Consider the following 19,272-nt stretch of genomic DNA (forward strand, 5'->3'; position numbering starts at 1 on the left):
TCCAGAGGCATTCTATCCAAGTACAAATGTGTGTATGCATGTAAGTGTGTGTTTCTTTTTCTCTCAATAAATAGTACTTTACAGGCCCTGGCTGATGGTTCAGTGGATAGAGTGTTGGCCTGGTGTATGGACATCCTGGGTTCGATTCTCAGTCAGGGCACACAGGAGAAGTGACCATCTGCTTCTCTCCCCCTCCCTCTCTCCTTCTCTCCCTCTTCCCCTCCAGCAGCCAGTGGTTGGATTAGTTCAAACGTGGCCCCAGGCACTGAGGATAGCTAGGTTTGTCTGAGCATGTTGACCTCAGGCGCTAAAAATAGCTTGGTTGATTCAAGCATTGGCCCTAAATGGGGCTGCCATGAGGATCCCAGTCCAGGCACATGTGGGAGTCTGCTTCACTACCTCCCCTCCTCTCAACTTAAAACAAAATAAAATAAAAGGTACTTTACACATTGTTCCATGTCTTTTTTTTTTTCACTTAATTCACCTTGGAGATCTATCCATATCTATATATGAAGATTCACTTCATTCTTGCTTAAAGCTGCCTAGTATTCTATTGAATAGAGGTGTCATAAGTTATTTAATCAAGCTCCTACTAGTACATACTTAGATACTAGTGGACTTCTAACATGCAAACAAAGCTGCAGTGACTATCCTAGCACATCATTATTTGATCATCCAACCAGTCAGGATTTTTTTTTTAATTTTAAATAATTTCCAATAAATTTCAAACAAAAACAAAGATTCTGGTTGCTCTTAAAAATCAGATAACTTGGCCTGACCTGTGGTGGCGCAGTGGATAAAGCTTCGACCTGGAAATGCTGAGGTCGCCGGTTCGAAACCCTGGGCTTGCCTGGTCAAGGCACATATGGGAGTTGATGCTTCCTGTTTCTCCCCCTTCTCTCTCTCTGTTTCTCTCTCTCTCTCTCCTCTCTAAAAATGAATAAATAAAAAAAATTTTTTTAAATAAAAAAATAAGAAAAAAAATCAGATAACTTGTCATCACTGGCCCCCACTTATACATGACAACCACAACCTTTAGAGAGACCTTGCCCTCTTGAGTTGTCCTAAAACCCAATCCTTGCTGTCTTCTCAACCCTTCCTGCCCTCACAGGCATCTGCTTATAAACCCCTGGTAAGACTTATGATGTAGCATATGTAAATAGTGTCTGGTAGCCAAGCAATACTCAAGAAATGCTATTGTTACTCTTTCATGGGGATTCATCAACAGTTTTTAGAAGCAGCCTGTTTGGTTCACATATATGTGGGTGGGTTGTGTCATTATAGCTTATAGGGAACTGGTGGTCCAGACAGGAAGAGGACCTCTCCACTCACATGTACAGGCCTTCTACAGCTCTGAAAGAAGAGAAGGAACTCGTTAAATATATTCTGCCCCACTGAACAAAATAAAGACTAACCTGCTTGTAAGAACTGTGCTGGCCAGGGCAGTAGTGATTAGCCACAATTAAATAAAGCAGATGAGTTTAAATATAAATGAATAATTAAACTTAAAAATTCATTTCCTCAGTCATATTTGCTACATTTTGAGTACTCGATTGCCACATGTAGCTAGTGGCCACCATATTGAACAGTGCAAAGAGAGAGAACATTCACATTAGCACAGAAAGTTCTACAAGACAGCAGTTAGACTAATTCATGGAGGCAAAGATTGGGTATCTCTTGCCAACCACTGTAATTCCCATGTCAACCAGAGGGCTTACACAGAGAAGGCATTCATAATGGTGGTTGAATTAATGACTGAGAATGGCCACACAATAACTCATTAAGCCATACTTTCAAAGGGAAACTGAGGATAAGTTAGGGGACTTTAATATGCTGCTCACACAAATTAGGGGATATTTTAAAATGAATATGAAGCAATAAAATATCCCCTAATTTTTATGAGCAGTAGATAATGCTAGAGCTGGCTGCCCTCAGGGAGGCCGGCAGGGCCACCTCCAGGACGGAGGCCTAGAAAGGAAGCAGTCGCCTATGGGTTGCTTTTTGAGTCAGAAACCTGTGTTCTGGACATTCTTGCTGTCACTTTTGTGAAGTCTCCCTCCTTAGAATCTGAATAACCCCTCTTCTAAAAGGTTTCAGTGTCTGTGGGCCTGAATTGGGGAGACCTCATGCCAGAAGACCTTCCCCCATCTAAGTCAGAAGTTGTGCCAGAGGTTGTGGTGCCTGACCTGTTCCTGCCTAAAGTGAATGTATATACAGAGACAAAGAGGAGAAGAGATGAGGGGGACTGAGAATCTAGGTAGGAGGACATGAGATGACAGTGTGTTTGGTTAGGGTGTGTCCTCCCATACCTATGGTCACGGCATGCATTGGGGCTATGTGTGTGGTAGGAAGTGTATATGCATCAGGGGGCTGATGCATAAGGAGGGTCTGCAGGTATAGAGGGACTGGCCACATGAGTATGAGTAGGAGGCTGGGGGGGTATGTATTGAGAGCCGTGTGCGTTGAGGGCTGTGTGTGTGCAGCGTGTGGTATGTGCGGTGGAGGCTTGTGGTGTGTTTGTGTGTGGCTATGTGTTGTGGATTGTGTGTGCGTGTGTTTATAGTGTGTGACAGGCATGAGTATGGGCCTAGTGTGGCCCTGCTTCATTTCCTCAGACTCCTGGATGTGGGCCTGAGCTGACCCCTGGAATCAACCCGAGGAGCCCCGCTGTGAATCAATTCCTCAGTCCAAGAGGGGAGGCTCAAGCTGTCCCGCCACAAACGGATCTTCTTGCTTCTTGGTTATGGCAGAGAAATGGGGATGCGGGGTGGGAAGAAAGCAGAGACCCAGAGAGACAGGTATGGAGACCAGAGAGAGGGGAGACCAGCCCAGGCCCTGGAGAAATCCAGGTTAGGGGTGGAAGAGAGAAAAGAAAAGCCCATGTTAGGGGAGGGAAAAGCGGAGATCGTGGATCAAAGGCCAGAGGAGAGATGAGAGAGAAGAGAGCTAGAGATGAGAGAGAGATTGATGTGGAGTGGGGAGAACACAGAGAGAAGTGGGGAAAAGCAGAGACCGTGGATCAAAGTCCAGAGAAGGGCCCACGATAAAGATGGTGGTGGGGGGCGGTAGGGGAGGAGGAGAAGGGGCGAGAGGAGGGGGCTCGGCGGGGGAATTGTCGGGCGGGCGCTCCGGCGCTCCCAGCCGCGTGGCTCCCCGGGGAGATGGCAGACACTTTGCGGAGATGTTACTCCGGAGTTGGAGACGATGATAAATATGATAATTTGTATAAAATCTGAATGGGTCTTGTTTTCAGGGAGAATGCCTCGGATGATGAATGGGCCCGACTCTCAGATAGATGGCTGATAAAAAGTGTATTGGTTTGTTGAGAGCGATTTTAATTCTCATTCTGTACCTGCAGATGCCGCGGCCGCCGCGCCGGCCTCCTCCTCCCCCTGCCCACGGCGCGGGCGGCCGGCGGCCTGGCCGGCCTCGGCGGCTCAGGAGGCTTCTGAAATGACTCTAATTACAGAGTTATTAATTTTAAGAGGAGGGTGAGCGGGGGCTTTATGATTATTAATCGAGCGCCGGCGCTCAGCGAGCGGGACGGGCCGCGGGCAAGCGCATTCAGAGCGCGGAGTACTCGGTACCTCGGGCAGCTCCAAGCTAGGTGGGCTTCGCGGTGGCGGCGGCCAGGCGCGCTTTAGACCGCAAGTCCTCCTGCACACATTCCACACCCTTCACCCTTACTCCCACTATGATCTGGCCATCCAACCTCTGGTCTGCCGGGTGCGCGGGTACCGGCCCAGGTTCCATCCGGCTCAGTGCCCAAGAGACAAGTTGGTCAGAAACCCCAGGACCTAGGGGCGTGGCCGTGCCAGAGGAAGCGCACCCTTCCAGCTCCCAACGCCCACAGGTGTCGAGGAATGCCCGTGAACCCCTGACTGACACAGTGCGAGGTCCTTTAAAGGCATACATACGATATCAACAACGACATTTATGGGGGTCCCTATTGTGTGCCAGGCTTGGTGCTGGGCGCTCTGATTTCCCGGTACAGGATAGGAGAGTCGCACACTGCTCAGATGAAGCAATTAAAGAATAACTTGTCCTGCAAATTGGGGGTTGGGTGTTGAGGGGAGGGGGGCAAGGGGGGGGTACAAGGGGGGACACAGGGGTGGGGATGAGGGAGTTATATTCAGTGGGACACTTGAATCCATGTAAACACAGTAAATTAAAATTAATTAAAAATAAAAGAAGAGTAACTTGTCCTTGGGAGGGGATATATTTGATTCAGGGATGCTGTCGGCGGCAGTACCACCACCACTTTCAACACACCTTACCTTGAGGAAGAGCTTGTGGGTGGGGGAGAAGGGGGTAGCAAGAGAGAGAGAGCTTCTCTCTCTAATTTACATCCATCCAGTCACCTTCATCCTAGTGTCTTGTTTGAATGATCTGGCGGAATGCCTAACACCCTGTCCATCTTGAAGAAATTTTTTTTCAAAAAACTAGGCTGCAAACCAGCAAGGCAGACATCTAAAAGAAGTCCACAAATGGTTTTGCTCCATAGTGCTGGCACTTTGGGAATACCTGCCTGGCTACAATGACTATTTTAAAGAACTCATAGGTCATTCAGAAGAATTGGTTACATTCCAGTCAAAATGGAACCCCTCCAAATATAGGCCTAGACCCCTTCTCCCATGCACACATGTTCATTCCTGCCCTCTCTACCTGAATGGGTTAAAAGAAGGCACAGATAGTCTCCACAGACCTAGATCATTCCAGAACTTCTTCGATTTCTGTCTTTTGGCAAAAATAACTCCTGCCCAAAGGAGGAAAAGAAAAACCTCTGTGGTCAAGAGAAAAGAGGAGCTGTAAGGTGGCCCCAGCAGGTAGGGGAGGGCAGCTCTCTGGCTACGGGGAGGTCAGTTCTGAGAACTGCCTGTTGTGTGGACCCAGGGGAGTGGGAAGAGAGGGCAGGCTTATGAGCAAGGCTGTCTGTGCTCCTCTGCAGTTCCCAGGGCACCTTGGCCCAGCTCATGGGAATCTGTATGGGACAACTCAGGTCAGACCTGCATGTAAGGGCATCCAAATCAGTCCAGGGAATTCTTCTCTGTGGTTGGTGTTGAGCAAGAATTGGGATCTACCAAAGGCTGATGGGAGGCTGAGCCCAGCTGGGGTGAAGCATGGAGTGGAGCCCCCCCTTCCTATTGAGGCTGCAGGCCTGGAAGCTGGAAAACCCTGATGCTCATGGAGAGGGCCAAGGCCTGGCTGGGAAAAAGCCACAGTATCCTAACACAAGGGACAGCTCATAGGGTGGAACTCTGAGCCTCCTGCAGGGCTGGTGAGGGCTAGTGGCCCTACAGTCCTACGGATTTAGCTGGCTGGTCAGAGAATCCAGCTCTAAATTTCCAGATTCAGAAGCCCTGGGCAGAGAAGAGAGAAGAGCATGGAGGTGGTGAGAGGGACTGATGTGAGGATCTGGAAGACAGAGGGGAGGAGGGCTCCTGGGTTTTACCAAGTGGATGTCCTGAAGGAATAAGTCCCTTCAGATCCATCCAGCCTCTGAGTTACGGCCAGTGTCTCTTCTTCTTGTAACTTCCTTTTGGGCACTAGGGATATCTAGTACAGCATGTGCTTCACAGTGTAAGCTATGAAGCCAGTATCTGGGTACACAGCCTGCCTTTGCCACTTACTGGCTGCATGATTGTGGACAAGGTATTAAAACTTTCCATGCCTGGCCCTGGCCAGTTGGCTCAGTGGTAGAGCGTCGGCCTGGCGTGCAGAAGTCCCGGGTTCAATTCCCGGCCAGGGCACACAGGAGAAGCACCCATCTGCTTCTCCACCCCCCTCCTTCCTCTCTGTCTCTCTCTTCCCCTCCCGCAGCGAGGCTCCATTGGAGCAAAGATGGCCCGGGTGCTGGGGATGGCTCCTTGGCCTCTGCCCCAGGCACTAGAATGGCTCTGGTCACAACAGAGCAACGCCCCAGAGGGGCAGAGCATTGCCCCCTGGTGGGCGTGCCGGGTGGATCCCGGTCGGACGCATGCGGGAGTCTGTCTGACTGTCTCTCCCCGTTTCCAGCTTCAGAAAAATACAAAAAAAAAAACAACTCTCCATGCCTCAGTTTCCTCATCTTTAAAGTGGGGTTAATAATAGGTGAGAATTGATGGAATTAATGTAAGTACGTACTGACATGCAGTAAGCCCCCAGATGTGTTAGTTCCTTTCTTGTTGCTCTTATCATTAACCTTACTCCAGCCAGACACCAGGCCTTCCCTCTAGATTCCCTTCTCCATAGTATCTCTGCATTACTGTTATTTGTACCCTTGACACCCTGTGCCTGCTCAGGGAATCATGCTCAATCAGTCTATGCAGAGGTCTGGGTCTGGAGTGGGCATTGGGAGCAAACTAACGTGGCTCAACACCTACATGCTAGAGGTTAATATACCCCTTATTTAATACCACCCAACAATTTCATAAGGAAGATATTCTTGTCCACACTTTACAGATAACACATAGGCTCAGCGAATTCAAAGGATGTGCCTACTGGTATGTTTTAGATCTGAGAAAAATGCTATCTACCTCAGGACTAACTGACTCCACTTTTCACTCCTGAGGTGCTGCTTTCTGTGTCTTGGGGTTAGTGAGAAGTTATTCTCTTCTGAGGTGCACGTGGTTCTATGAGATTGCCTTGACCAAGGCAGTATTATTACCTCCAGCCATGATATGTGGGTTTCCACTTTTGTAACCACAACAGGGGGCTGGGGGGTCCCAAGGGATGGGCGTGAAGGGATTTCAGGGCTGAGATTAAAGTTACTCAGAAGCTTCATTTATTATCTCATCTGACAACACACACACTCCATCTGTGACCCACTCCTGACCATACTGCCTCCACCTTTCACTGTCACCCTCTCTGCTCTATCTCCCTCAGACTTTGTTGTTTCATGGCCTCCCCTCTTCTCTTGCTGAAACGGTTCTCCCAGTCTCTGCTGCTCTGTCTGCCTCCAGTGCCCTGTCCACACCTCCAGAGTGGTCTTTCCCCTCCAAATCAATCAGATCTAGTCTCTTCCCTGCTTAAAATCCTTCAGTAGCATCCCATGGCCTAAAGGAACAAATCAAAAGTCAGTAGCAAAAGTCCTCCTGGATCTAGGCCTTGCCCACCATCTAGTCTTACCTCCCTTGCCTCAACCCCAGCTCCCAGATTGGCTGCACAGAATTCTTAGCAGCTCCCTAACTAGGTGGGCTGTTGCTGCCTCCCCATACTTTTGCTCCTTACCTCCTTCTGCCTGGGAGTATCTCACCCAACTATCCCCTGTATGTATTGCACACCAGTCATTTTGCAAGACCCCGTCCCCTTTATGAAGCATTCTCTGACTGCCCAGTTGTGCTTCCCTGTGTTGCAGTCACCCTTCCACCCAATATCTTGCAGAGTTCCTTGGTTTATAGCTCTCTCTTTGCCACCAGGGAATTTCTTCTTGAAAGCAGAGCCAGCGTTAATTTACCTCTATGACCCCAGTGGACACTGGAGTTGACCCAAGTTTACTGACTGACACTGGTGTCCTCACAGCTGGCCCAACTTGGTCACTGTCTTCCTAATTCTCACAAATCCGAAGGATTCCCATCTAGGTATCAGTTTCACCCTGTCTCTGTTCAAAAGTAGGAACTGACTGTGCTGCTTGTTTCCTTCCTGGGGTCTTTCCACCCCCTCCTCTAGTCCAGCTCTGTGGCTGACCTGGCCAGTGGACAAGGCAGAAAGCAGGGTAAGGAGGGAGAAGGAGAAAAGGAGCGGATCACAAAGGTTGTAAAATTTCTGGGCATTTGTCATCCTAGGGGCTGCTGGGATGGTAGAAAAGACTTTCTTTCTTCACTGACGGTTCCATACACACAGAAGCTTCCAAAAGCTTTGTTGGGGTCTCAGTCTCCAGCCTGGTGTCCTAGGGGTGCCTTTAACCTGGTCAGGAGGGGAAACTCTCCCTATCACCCTGGCTCTTTCCTTTCCCTCCGGTCCGAGTTTCCATATTTCATTCCTCTCTGCCATCTCTTCTGCACCGCCCCCGCCCTCTCCCCTTCCCCCACTTCCTCCTCTCCTTTCCTTTTCTCTTCCCCAGTCTCCGGCCAGGGCAGTCCGGCGCGGGGCCTGACCCCTGGAACGAGCCGCGCCTCTCTGTGGCCGCGGAGAGGCGGCTCAGGAAATGCGCCCTCCGCTGGCGCCCAGTCGCGGTTCTCGCGGCGTTACTTTTTTTCTCTCAGCTTTGGCCGGGCGCGCCGTCCTGGACTAGGGGGATCTGCAAGGGTGGTGGCGGGGGCAGTTCTCCAGGGCTCTGCAAGAGAGCGGGGCGAAGGGGAGGTCCTCGCTGCCGAGACACTAGGTGGTCAATACTAAGGAGAAGAACGCCAGGCCTCCTCAGGTCCCCGCCTCCCTTCTCTCCAGAGCAGGAACGCTCAGGTGCCCGTGTGTGCCCAGGAGAGAAGCGTGCGTCTTATATCTTCCCATCCCCTTCCCAGCCCAGGATCCAGGATGACACCCCACACACACAAGCACCATTCCTTTCAGGGGCAGATATTCCTGTGCGCCCCGCGCCCTGGAACTACCACTCGGGTCCGGTTCTGCGCCAGACCCAGCCTAGAACCCCGAGCAGGCAGGCTGCGCTCCCGCCCAGGCCTCCTGGGTCTGCGGCCCTCGCGCGCGAGCCTGGTCGCCGCAGGGGAGTTTTTGTAGATGCGTAAACAAAAGCGTTTGCTCTTTTGGTTTTCTTTGATTTTCTTTATTCTATGTCCCTTCCTAATCTCCCTCCACGCTCTTCTTTCTTCTCGAACTTCTCTTACCCCTAATTTTCCCTTTCTTTTCGTTCGCTTCTCTCTCTCTCTCTCTCTCTCTCTCTCTCTCTTTCTCTCTCTGCCTCTCTTCTGTTCTTTTCCTCTATCTCCCTCTTCTATTTTGGCCCCTTCTCTGCCTCTGGGCCCCTCTCTATCTTTGGTTCTTTCTCCCAGGGCCCTTCGCTGCCCCTGGGCTGAGGTTATGCCATTTCCCTGAGTCATTTCTCCTGACTCCGCCGTCTCGTTCTCACTCTTTCGTTCTCAGGGCGGCCCCAGTCTGGCGGGCTCGGTCCGGCTCCCCCACCGCTGCAGCCGCAGTGATTTATTTCCCTCACCCAGCGGAATCAGGTGCTGAACCGAGCCCCGGAACCAGAAAACAGATTTCTCCCAGGAAGGGTTTTGTGAACTAAACGATGCTAATTACAGGGTGGAGGACGCGCCGCTCAAGGAGGGGAGGCGCGCGGGGCCGGCGGGGCCGCGCGCTCCGGGCCCGGAGAGAGGCTGGGGCCGGGCTCGGGCCGTCCCGGGCCGCCTCCCCGGAGTCCCTCGCCCTGGCTTTCGCCTTTCCCTGGGAACTTTCCTGTCTGAGTTAACTATTAACTGCTAGCGAGAGGCAATTTTCTCCGGAATTTCAGCGATTTCCTTTTTGCGGTGGAGGCAGATTAACATGCAAATGGTGAGATGCTCGGCCTGAGTCTGCGCGCGGGCAAAGATGCCTCTGCCTCTCCAAACGGTGTCCTTCTCGACGGCGGAAAACTACAGCCCGGCCCCCCCGTGCCGGCGCAGGAAGCCGTGACCGAGCCGGCGCCGGGCGAGTGCCCCGAGTGATGGTGGAAAAAGCCGAGCGCCGGGGCCTGGGGGCGGGGTTGAGCGCAGGCCAACCCCAGCCAGACCTGGGACCTCAGACTCGCAGCCTGGCACGGCCGCCGGAGAGCCCGCAACAAATATACTCTGGTCCCTCCTTGGAGCCCCGCACGAGGGGACATTCGTGGAGGCGTTGGCAAACTCGGGGGAAAGTGTTTCCCGCCTGTGGACCCCCAGACTGTCCCCCCAGCTCCTCCGTCTCCGCCACTACAGAACCCCCAACGCGCGCGCACGCACACCCCGCTCTGACTTGTGACTGCTGTAAACTTTGTCAAACTTGAGCCGCTGGTGACAAACTCCTTGCCTTTCTCTCCTTTCCTTTCCTGCCTGGCCGGCTATTCCCAGAGTAGGACGGGAAGGGTGTTTCCGTCTCCGGACCTGGCACAGGACGGTTTCCAGAAGTCCAGGCCTCGCCGCGCTGGGACCTCAGCCCCTGGCAGTGCTCCAGGCTGCGGGTCACCCACCGCGCCCCGCCGCGGAGGGCGCTCCTGGTCGCAGCGGCGCGGGCTCCAGGGCCCCGGCCGAGCGCTCCACGGCTGCCGGGCGGCCCTCCGGGCTCCGAGCCCCGGTCAGGGCTGCCAGCCCCTCGCCGAGCCGCCCTCCCTGCGCTCTGTCTTCCTAGCTTACTTTCCCCCAGCCCTCACCGAGTAGCCCTCTCCCCGCGCGCCTCGCCGGCTCCGTCTCCGGCGGGGCCGCCTCTGTCTCCCCCTGTCTCTCAGTCTCTGTCTCTCTTGTTTGTTTCAGCGCGCGGACACTGATTGCGCCTTATGAAGTTCTAACTGGTTTTGTGTCAGGAAGATCTTTCTCGCTGCTACCCAGCCTGGCGTGACGGATTAAACATCAACTAGTTAAATAAAAATTAATATCAACTGCCTCCTAACTTCTAATGTCATGTTGTTTATAACTAATGAACTGATTAGGGGATAAACACATCACGGAGACACTCGGCTCTCCTGCCCGGCTCCGCCGCCGCCCAGGGCCGGGAAGAGGCGGGGCAGAGGCTGCCAGCTCCCCAGGGCCTGTTCTCCTGCCTGCCTCGGTCTCTTTTCCTCTCTTTCTCTCTTCCTGTCTCTTTTCCCTTCATCTATAATTTTCTTTTCTCAGTCTGTTCTCTTTGTCCCTTCTCTCCTTTTTTCTTCTGACTTCCTTACTTCCTTTCATCTTCTCCTCTGCCCTCTGCTTCTCAAACTGTCCCTGGTTCTCCCTGTCTCCCCCCTGGTAGGTCTCTATCTGTCTATTTCCCACTTCTTCCCCCTCACTCGGGTTCATTCCTCCCCAGTGCAGGGTGTAATGATTGAAAGCACCCTTTGACTGGGCTTCTCCCCTGCTATAGAGCCGAGGCTGGGACATCTCTCTCAGCACACCTCCCCAGCTATTTAGGAGAAATGGGAGGGGGCTCGAATAAGTGGGGCTGTGTTTTGTATTTCTCCTCTATCCAATCTGGAAAAGGTGGAGGAAAAAGTGGGGGGGGGTTGGGGTTTGTTTTTTTTTTACTTTTTCTCTTGTCCCAGAAGCAATTGATACAGATTTAAGTGTTAAATTTAATTTTCAAGGAAAGGAAAACTGCTCTGGCATCCTTCCTCCAGGGGCTTCAGAGCCCTCTCCACACATGCCCACCTCGCCAGCCAGCCCCAGCCTGAACTGAGCAGGGCCTTTTCCTAAAGATACTTAAACCAAATCACAATTGTCATCATGACAACAATAAGGCAGGAAAGCAAGTAATTACAGACCTAGCCCAGGTGATTTTTTTTCTTTCCTAAGAAGCCACAGCGTTTAAACTTGGTTTGCCCTGGACCGCAGGGTCTGACAAGACAATAACAACAGCAAAAGCTTTTTAAAACCAATTTAGCACACGTGAAAATGTAATTCTAATGAAGAATCAATAGGCTGGCGGATCATTTTTCCTGGGACTCCTTGGAGAACCTGAGAGAGACTCTCAATCAATGGGGCGGGCAATGAGCAAAAGGGCCCGAGAGACAGTGTGGGACAGGGGTGAGGGCCAAAGACAAAGAGAAGCCGAGCCTGAGGAAGGAGGCTGAGGAAGGCTGAAGTGTGGAGCTGAGCCCTTTGACTGTCATCACTTTGCAGGCTTCCTGAGCCCCCAAGGCTCCAAAAGTATCAGAGCCAAGAGCTAAGAAATCTCCTTCCTCCTCTCAGTCCTTCTGGTATGCGACAGGCTGCTTAGCACAATGGCCTCAGCTGCCTTCCTCTGGGCCTAGGCTCCAGCCCTGGCACTGCCCCAACCCTGGGCCCGGTGTGTCCAGGTAACTGTGACGGGCTGGCTCAGGAGCAGGCAGGGACACTGAGTGGAGTGTGTGTGTCCCCAGTTCAAAATACCTTGTTCCCCGGTGGGTGCCTCCCTGCTATGTGTGTGTGTGTGTGTGTGTGTGTGTGGAACTTTGGGTCTCGGTTCCCTTCCTTGATAATATAGGAGCAAGAGCAATGAATGTGTCTGTGGTCACACTTCACATTTTACCAATCACTTCTACACAAGTTATCTTGTGAGAAGGACAATGGTCATTACCACTACTTTAGAGAAGAGGTTAACAAAGGCACAAAAAGCTGCGTAGTGAAGGTGTGACTAGCAGGTCATGGCTCTTATGTGCGACTGGGTGCGGTTCTGAGTAGGTGACAGAGAGGCCAGCTATGTGTATGAACATTTCACGTGAGTGTAACGGAGTAACCACATGAGAGTATGATTTGTGTGACTAGGGTTTCATTTATGCTTATTGCTCTCCCACCCTCGTCCTTGGGAATGTTGCTCTGTGTATAACAGATGAGAAATTTTTGTGCTCTTAGATTGAAAAAAAAATTGCTGTTTGATTAAAAAGAAAAGAAACACGGGCAAAGTCTGATGCTTGAAATCACAAATAATGGTATGATGGTAATTTGGTTATGATTTGCCTGCAAGAGTAGAAATTTCGGTTCCTGTAGGGAGATTTTCAAATTTTAAGTTGGGAAACAATGACATAGGTTTGGCCTCTGGGCTCCTGTGCCCCTCCAACTTCCTGTCCCTAGTTGCACAACTTTTCTAGAAAAACTCCAGCTGAAGTGTATGGGACTCCCAGTGAAGGACTTCCAGTTCCTAACCTAGGTTGGAGCTTACCCAGCACTTTTCTTGACAGCTTCTCAGTGGTACTCAGCATGTGTGAGCAAGGCTGTGTACACAGAGAGCAGGAGGCCCAGGGCAAGGGGGGAGGGGTATAAAATGGGGCAAATTAGAAAGGGGTGCGTGGAGGTTAGGGGTGGTGTCAAAAGTGGTGTCTGGCCTGACCTGTGGTGGCGCAGTGGATAAAGCGTTGACCTGGAAACGCTGAGGTTGCCGGTTCAAAACCCTGGGCTTGCCTAGTCAAGGCACATATGGGAGTTGATGCTTCCTGCTCCTCCCCCCTTCTCTCTCTCTCTCTCCCCCCCCCTCTATAATGAATAAATAAATCTTTTTAAAAAGTGGTGTCTGAGTGTGCAAGAAGTAGGAGTACAAGAGGTACCTGTGGAAAAGTGGTGCATGAGACATTTGAAGGAGAACTTATGACAAAGTTGTTTGAGGTGTAAATTCCAGACCGAAAGGGCACAATGTGGGAAAAAGCTAAAGTGAACTTTCAATCAGGGATGAAGGAGCATGAGTGTGTTTTGGACAGGGTGTGCCTCTGAGGGTGGAAGAGATAGGAGCGGGAGGCCTGGGATATTGAGGAATGCTGTGGTTCAAGCGGGTAGTCACACGAGGGTGGCAGGAGTCGGGGAGGGTGCTAGTCATTCTCCCTTTCCCTGGCGCCCTCAACTCCTTAAGCAAAGAAACCAGGACTATGAGTTGGGTTTTTTTTTAAATTCAGAGCAAAAGAGCTTCTGAGGGACTTAGCAAAGCATTTTCACAATGTATTGCTGACAAGGACCTCCAGGGAGCAATTGTTTGAACAGAGAAAGTTGGGGTGTGTGGTTAGGGACCCTGGAAACGGAGGCTGAGACCCGGTGTGTGTGGTAGGCTGTGTAGCCTGGTGATGGAGAAAGTAGAACGGGACTAGTGCTGTGAATCGCTGGGAAGATGAGCCTCACTAAATTGGGGAGTGCATGAGAGTGAAGACGTCCCTGTATGCAAGGCTGTAGGCTGATGGGGAGCCCTGTCACAGTGAAGAAGAGTGGGTGGGGTGAGAGAGTGCCACCGTTTAGGCTGGGGATATGGTCTTTGGGTGCCTCTGGCAGAGCGGGAGTCGCCTGCCTGAGGCTGGCTCGGGTCTGGGAGCGTGTGCGCGCGTGTGCGCGGGCGGAGAGCCGGGGGCTCCCCCGCGCGTGGCTGTGCCTCAGCGCGGCAGGGTGTGGAAGCGCGGGCGCGGGCGAGAGCGGAGCGCACAGCCAAGGCGGCGGGCAGCCTGGGTTATCTGAGCCGCTCGGTCTTGGGTGGCTGCGCCCAGATCTCCGGGCGGCGGCAGCAAAGGCGAGACGCGCTGTCGGGCCGCAGAGGAGCGGAGAAGCGAGACCCCGGCCCAGACAGTAGCGGCGGGGAGCAGAGCATGGAACAGCGCGCGGGCCGGGCAGGTGAGAGCCAGGAGTGACCCGTCAGCGCCACAGGCAAAGGGGTGACTGAGAGGGATGGGGGAGGCCACTCCAAGGGAGGATTCCACTCCCCTTTCTCTCTGTGCTTTGCCTGGCGGGGCCACTGTAACTGCTGGGGACTGGGCTCAGTGGCCTCTTCCCACCAATGGGATCTCCTGGACCTTCTCTCCTGGTGTCTTCCAAATCTGCTTAAAACTTTCCACCCAGAAAACGTGAGTTACAACTTCTCTTGGTCTCTTACAGAACCTGGCGTTTCCTTTCTGTTGTGTTTAGGACTTTAGCTTCCCGCTTCCCCTCAGTGTATAAATATTTTGCACAACTTTCTCCAAGTTAGGAGCACTTAGAAGGTCTAAGGTGTGTAGTTGTGTGTGCATGTGTGCTAATGCGTGGGGACTTGCTGTGTGCATGTGTGTGTGCACGTGCATGAAGGTCTTATTTATCTGAGTAGGAGCCAAAGTGTTAGTGCGAGTGTATATGCCTCTGTATGGAAAGAAGTTTCTGCCCCCCAAAGTAAACAATTCAAGGGAGGCCTGAGACAAAGGGGGAGAGGGCAGGCCCAGGCGAACCACGTGGGGAGACTGTGAAGCTGCGTACCCAAAAAGCTAACGTTATGGAGGGCTTCCCTTTCTCTTCCCCCCCTTCCTTTCCCTCTCCTCCAGACCTGCCAACTCAGCTCTGTCCACCCACTAGGTGCCCTGGTGTAGTACTGGATGGGAAGTTAGGGACCCAGGTTTAGTTTTGGATTAGTGGGGAGGGAGAAGGTTGGATCAAATTTCCAGGAGTTTTCCAGATAATTCCACAGAGGTCAAGGACTCACTCTAGGTTGGCCCCTCACCTTTTGCCTCACTTTCCCCTTCCCTCAGTTCTTCTTCCCTTCTTCCCCTCCTCTCTCACTCCCCCCCCCCCCACAGCTCAGGTTCTAGTTCTTTCAGCGGGTGGTTCAGTTTCCACCCTCCACACTGCCTTTCCTCTAGGTTCTTGGCCCAGCCTCTGGGCTGCCTCCAATCTCCTTGGGGGCCTTGTCCCCATCTGGGCCCCCCAGGACTGTCAACTCTGGCCTCCTGGGCTTTTAGGGCCCTGGGCCACTCCTCCACACCAGAGGTTTAAGTAGGGAGATCAATAGCAAACAGTTGTAATGATCTAATTAATTATGGCAAAATTAAAAGCGAGTACAAAATCAATCTCTGATGGTGTTGAAGATGGAATTCAATTGAGAGCCCATCTGTGCACCCCCTCGACCGTATAAATATGCAGCCCAAGGACAGAGCTAATGGCTGGGCCTTTCTGGGGACCTCTCTCCCCCTTCCTTTCTCTCCTGCATAGGGCTTCTACATTGTCCGGCTCTCCGTTGCCTCCTGCCCCTAGCCTTCCTTCCCTCCCTGCCCTGTCTGCTCGGGCTCTCGGCATTCCGATTTTTAAAATTTTCCTCTTGGAAGGCAGCTCTCCCTGCCCTGCAGGCCTGGGGTGCAAGTCTCCCCGAAGAGGAAGCCTGGCTCCCCCCACAGCGCCCCAGGAAGGGGAGAGCAGAACAGTGGGGGCATCCTTGACTGCCTGTCAGGCCCTCATCTCAAGTTTCCTGGCGCTCGGGACACTCCAGAAGGGACGGGGAGCTCACCCAGTAGCGGCTTTCCCGGCGTGCGGGGCGCAGCGGCCAGGAAGACCAGCTGAGCACTGCACACCCTTTCCCTTCCCTCTTTTTTCCGCTTTGGCCGGTGCGGGAGATTCTGCTCCTGCCAGTCGCGATTGGGGGTGGGTGGGGAAGCTCTGCGGAACTAGGCCGAAGGAGTCCCGTTTCTTCGAGAAGGAAACCGCTGTCCCCTCTGAGGCAGCCCCACCGAGCTCTGGAGTCTTCAGCTCTCCGAGCTGCCTTCTCTCTTTCTCTTTTCACTGCCCTCACCTCTTTCTTACACACATCTGGCTGGGGCATGGCTCCTCGGGGACCCCGGCTCCCCAGATGGCCCCCACGCCCCTTTTAGCCCGATCGGGCTAGTTCAGAATGACAATGACACAGGCTCGCGAGCGGAGACGCCCTGGCGCAACCGCCGCAGCCGGGTTTGCGAAGGACGCGGGTTTTATTGCATGTCGCTGAGCCAGTTCAAGAGCAGCGGAAACAGTCAGAAAACGGGGAAGGGGAGGTACAGCAGAGAACTGGCAACTAGGTCCATTGTGGGGTTTGCCCATCACCACCTATGCCCCCCAGAATCATAAAAACAAGATCTTCAGTTGATGTCCTCCCTTCTACTCTCTGGCCTGTCCCAGCTGGCTCTCAGGCTCCCTGTCGCTGGTCCCCTGTCTCTCCCTCTCGGGGTCCTGGGCCCACTTCCTGCCCCACACTGAGTTCTCGGGGTTCTCTCTGCCCTCAGAGAACCCTCCCACTCCCTGCTCCTGCCGCAGGGCCCTCGGAGCCTGGGGGAGACGCAGCCTGACGCCTCCCCCCTCTTTGCCAGGCCTCCTCACCCCGTTATTAATTGCTGTGTTGACCTGCAGGATTGATTGGCGGCCCTCTGGAAGAGGCTGCGGAGGCCTTGGCCTCGGAGCAGCCCCGGCTGAGGGCAGAGGGAGAAGGGGGAGGTGCTGGATACAGATCCTGAGCTCCTCACCCAGCCCCGCCTGGGACACAGCTGTTTGCCTAGACACCCTTCTCCACCCCCTAACACACACACCTTTTACACACCCTTACAACGTGCAAACACACACTCTTCCGATCCTCTCACCGAGAGACATTCGGCCCCCAAACAGACGCATAAGAAATTGTTGTTAATTGATTCAGAAATTGAAATAGGCTTCCTCCCTATATTAGTCAGTTTCTTCAATACCTTCGTTAGCCGCGGGTCTAGACTTCCTCCATGGTCCAGACGTGGCCCAGGCTTTTCTGTCCGAGATTTATTTTGCATCTTCCCCCGCCCCCACCCCAGGATCAGTTACCGAAAGTTAAGAAATATTTCTGGATTCGAGTAACCCTTAAAGTCTCAAACCAAAGCACTTTTGCCAGGTAGAGCCTGTTCTCTTGACTCCTGAGGGATTCAGTTTAGCCCTTTTGCTTTAAGTTTGGGGGATGGAAGGCTCCGGACCCCGGAGGGTGGAGGGAGGGGGTTCGCAGCGGCCGGGGCAAGGGTCCAACCGTACTGCGAAGGCCCTTCCCCAGCCCTCCCCAACCTGCCTAACTTGACGCGCGCGCGCGCGCGCGCGCGCTTACGTGCACACACACACATGCACATACACATTTACACGGCACCCTCCAGCCACAGCAACACCCCCTGACTGGACCCCAGGCTACAGGCCAACCGGCAGGAGCCCAAGCGGGAGTAAGCCCCCGGGACGTCTGTCTCTAGGCTGCAGTGGGCGTTGGCGGCAGGAGTAGACCAACCTCGGCCGGTCCCCCGAGGGTTCCCTTCTCCTTGGTTTTCTCCACCGCTCTCCTGCTTTCCCTTCTCCCCTCCGTTTCGGTCTTTGTCTGCAGCCACTTCACGGCGCCGAGCATCCCATCCCCACACGGGCGGCCCTGCCCCTTGCTTCCCAGGGTCGCTGGCCGGTCTCCCCTTCCTTACCCGCTCCCGGCTCTGGCGCGTTCTCCGCCTGCTCCTCACACCCTCACAGCTGCTGGCAGAGGAGAAAGGGAGGGCGGGCGCCGCGGATGGATCCGAGAGTAGATTTGGTGCTTGCTCGCAACTCCGGGACAACTCAGCCCGCCGGGCTTCTCCCGCCCCTCTCCAACTGTTCCTCGGCACTGCGGAGCCAAGCGCCCTCGCCTGCTTCGGCCCCTTCCTTTCCTTGTACACTCTCTGTGGCTATTTCTCTTCCCAGGTCTGCCCGGCATCTGGAGCTGCGCTCCCCCTTCCCAGCACCCCATTCCCTTCCTGCTGCTCTCGCTACTGCCCGCCCCCTTGTTCCGCAGCCCCCTTCCTGGCGGTGGAGGGGAGCACCTGGGATGTCCAGGACCCACCTGCACTGGCCCCGGCCACCAGAGCCAGGTCAGGATGCGGGCTCAAGGCCTGGTTGAAAAGCGAGTTAATCATTACTTCACCACCGACATAGCCTCACTCAAACTCTCTCACCCAGGATTGGGGAGGAACCTGGGAAGGGGAACTCGGCCGGGTGGGAACCTCAGCTTCTCTCAAACCAGCTTCTGCAGGCCTTCCGGAGACAGGTGCCTTCTCCGTTCCTCAGCACCCCTTTCATATCCTTTTCTTTCCCCCTTCCACACCTCCCCTTGGTCTGGCCTCCTCGCACCGTCTCCTCTCCGCTCTGGCTTTGGCAGGTTGACTGCAGGTCCTGGGAGGACCAACTTTCTTTGTTTGGAACCGGACTGGATGGGATTTCCTTCCCCAAGTCTACGCCAACCGGCCAGCTACTCCCGACGGTTTTGGCAGACTGGCCCAAAGGGGATCGCGCCAGAGGCCACAATTAACCCGGCTGTTGGGGTGGGGGTGGGGAGTTTAACTGATCTTCTAGCAGCTGTGCTGGTGCAGGCGGGCGGGCGGGCAAGCGTGCACGAAGCAGTGGTCATGGTGGAGTGGCTGGAAAGCTAGAGCAGAGTGGTAAACGTGGACGAGGTGTGATATAGTCCATGGAAAGGGAAAACGTCCTGAACAAGAGGAACACAGGAAGGGAGACAGTGAGGGATCCTCAGGTTACCTTTATAAGATAGAAGTTGGATGGAAAATACCATTCCCTGCCTTGCCTAAAGGCCCAAATCCCTCCCTTCCCTCTCTGTGCAAGGTTAAGGGTTCAGGAAGCTAGGCACTTATTCCTTCATCTGCTATGGAAATATTTGGTTTTCAAAATGCTTTCCTATTGGCTAGCTCCACAGAGTAGGCAAGACAGGGTGTATTATCCCTATTTTACAGGCGAAAAAACTGAGGCTCAAAGAGGCAAAGGGACCGTGCAGGTGGTGGCTGCAGTCCCTTCCCCTGGGCTGTGGGGTGAGTAGTCCCTTTAGCTGTGCTGAGGGTGAAGGAATTGGCTCTTCCAGGTTTGACCAGCGCCTCACTGGGCCTTTTGCCCTATAGACCTGCTGGCCCAGTTTCTCCTGGCTTGACTGTTTTTTTCTGCGCCAGTGGGGTGGCCCCCCGACAGCAGCCACCTGGCAGGCCCGTGCCGCTAAGAGGCG

At 53.6% G+C, this 19,272-nt stretch overlaps 1 protein-coding gene and 1 long non-coding RNA gene across 10 annotated transcripts in view; one reads left to right on the forward strand and one right to left on the reverse strand.

Annotated features, from left to right (window-relative positions):
• Positions 1 to 18,100, reverse strand: part of LOC136310733 (uncharacterized) — a 39,514-nt gene extending 21,414 nt beyond the window's left edge. The window contains exon 1 of the long non-coding RNA XR_010726605.1: positions 17,711 to 18,100. This is a non-coding gene — a long non-coding RNA (uncharacterized lncRNA). The remainder of the gene's footprint in view (positions 1 to 17,710) is intronic.
• The window catches only part of PAX2 (paired box 2), a 96,596-nt gene continuing 91,363 nt past the window's right edge, over positions 14,040 to 19,272 (forward strand). For 7 of the 9 annotated variants that reach the window (XM_066239610.1, XM_066239607.1, XM_066239617.1 and 4 more), the window contains exon 1: positions 14,040 to 14,144. In XM_066239610.1, the coding sequence (XP_066095707.1) occupies positions 14,120 to 14,144 (25 nt within the window). In that variant the 5' untranslated portion in view covers positions 14,040 to 14,119. Of the gene's footprint in view, positions 14,145 to 17,451; positions 17,468 to 18,233; positions 18,310 to 19,272 lie in introns of those variants that run through there. The other 2 variants (XM_066239616.1, XM_066239614.1) reach the window with 2 other exon arrangements.

Source organism: Saccopteryx bilineata, chromosome 7 (assembly GCF_036850765.1).
Source record: "Saccopteryx bilineata isolate mSacBil1 chromosome 7, mSacBil1_pri_phased_curated, whole genome shotgun sequence".
Classification (NCBI taxonomy): Eukaryota; Metazoa; Chordata; class Mammalia; order Chiroptera; family Emballonuridae; genus Saccopteryx; species Saccopteryx bilineata.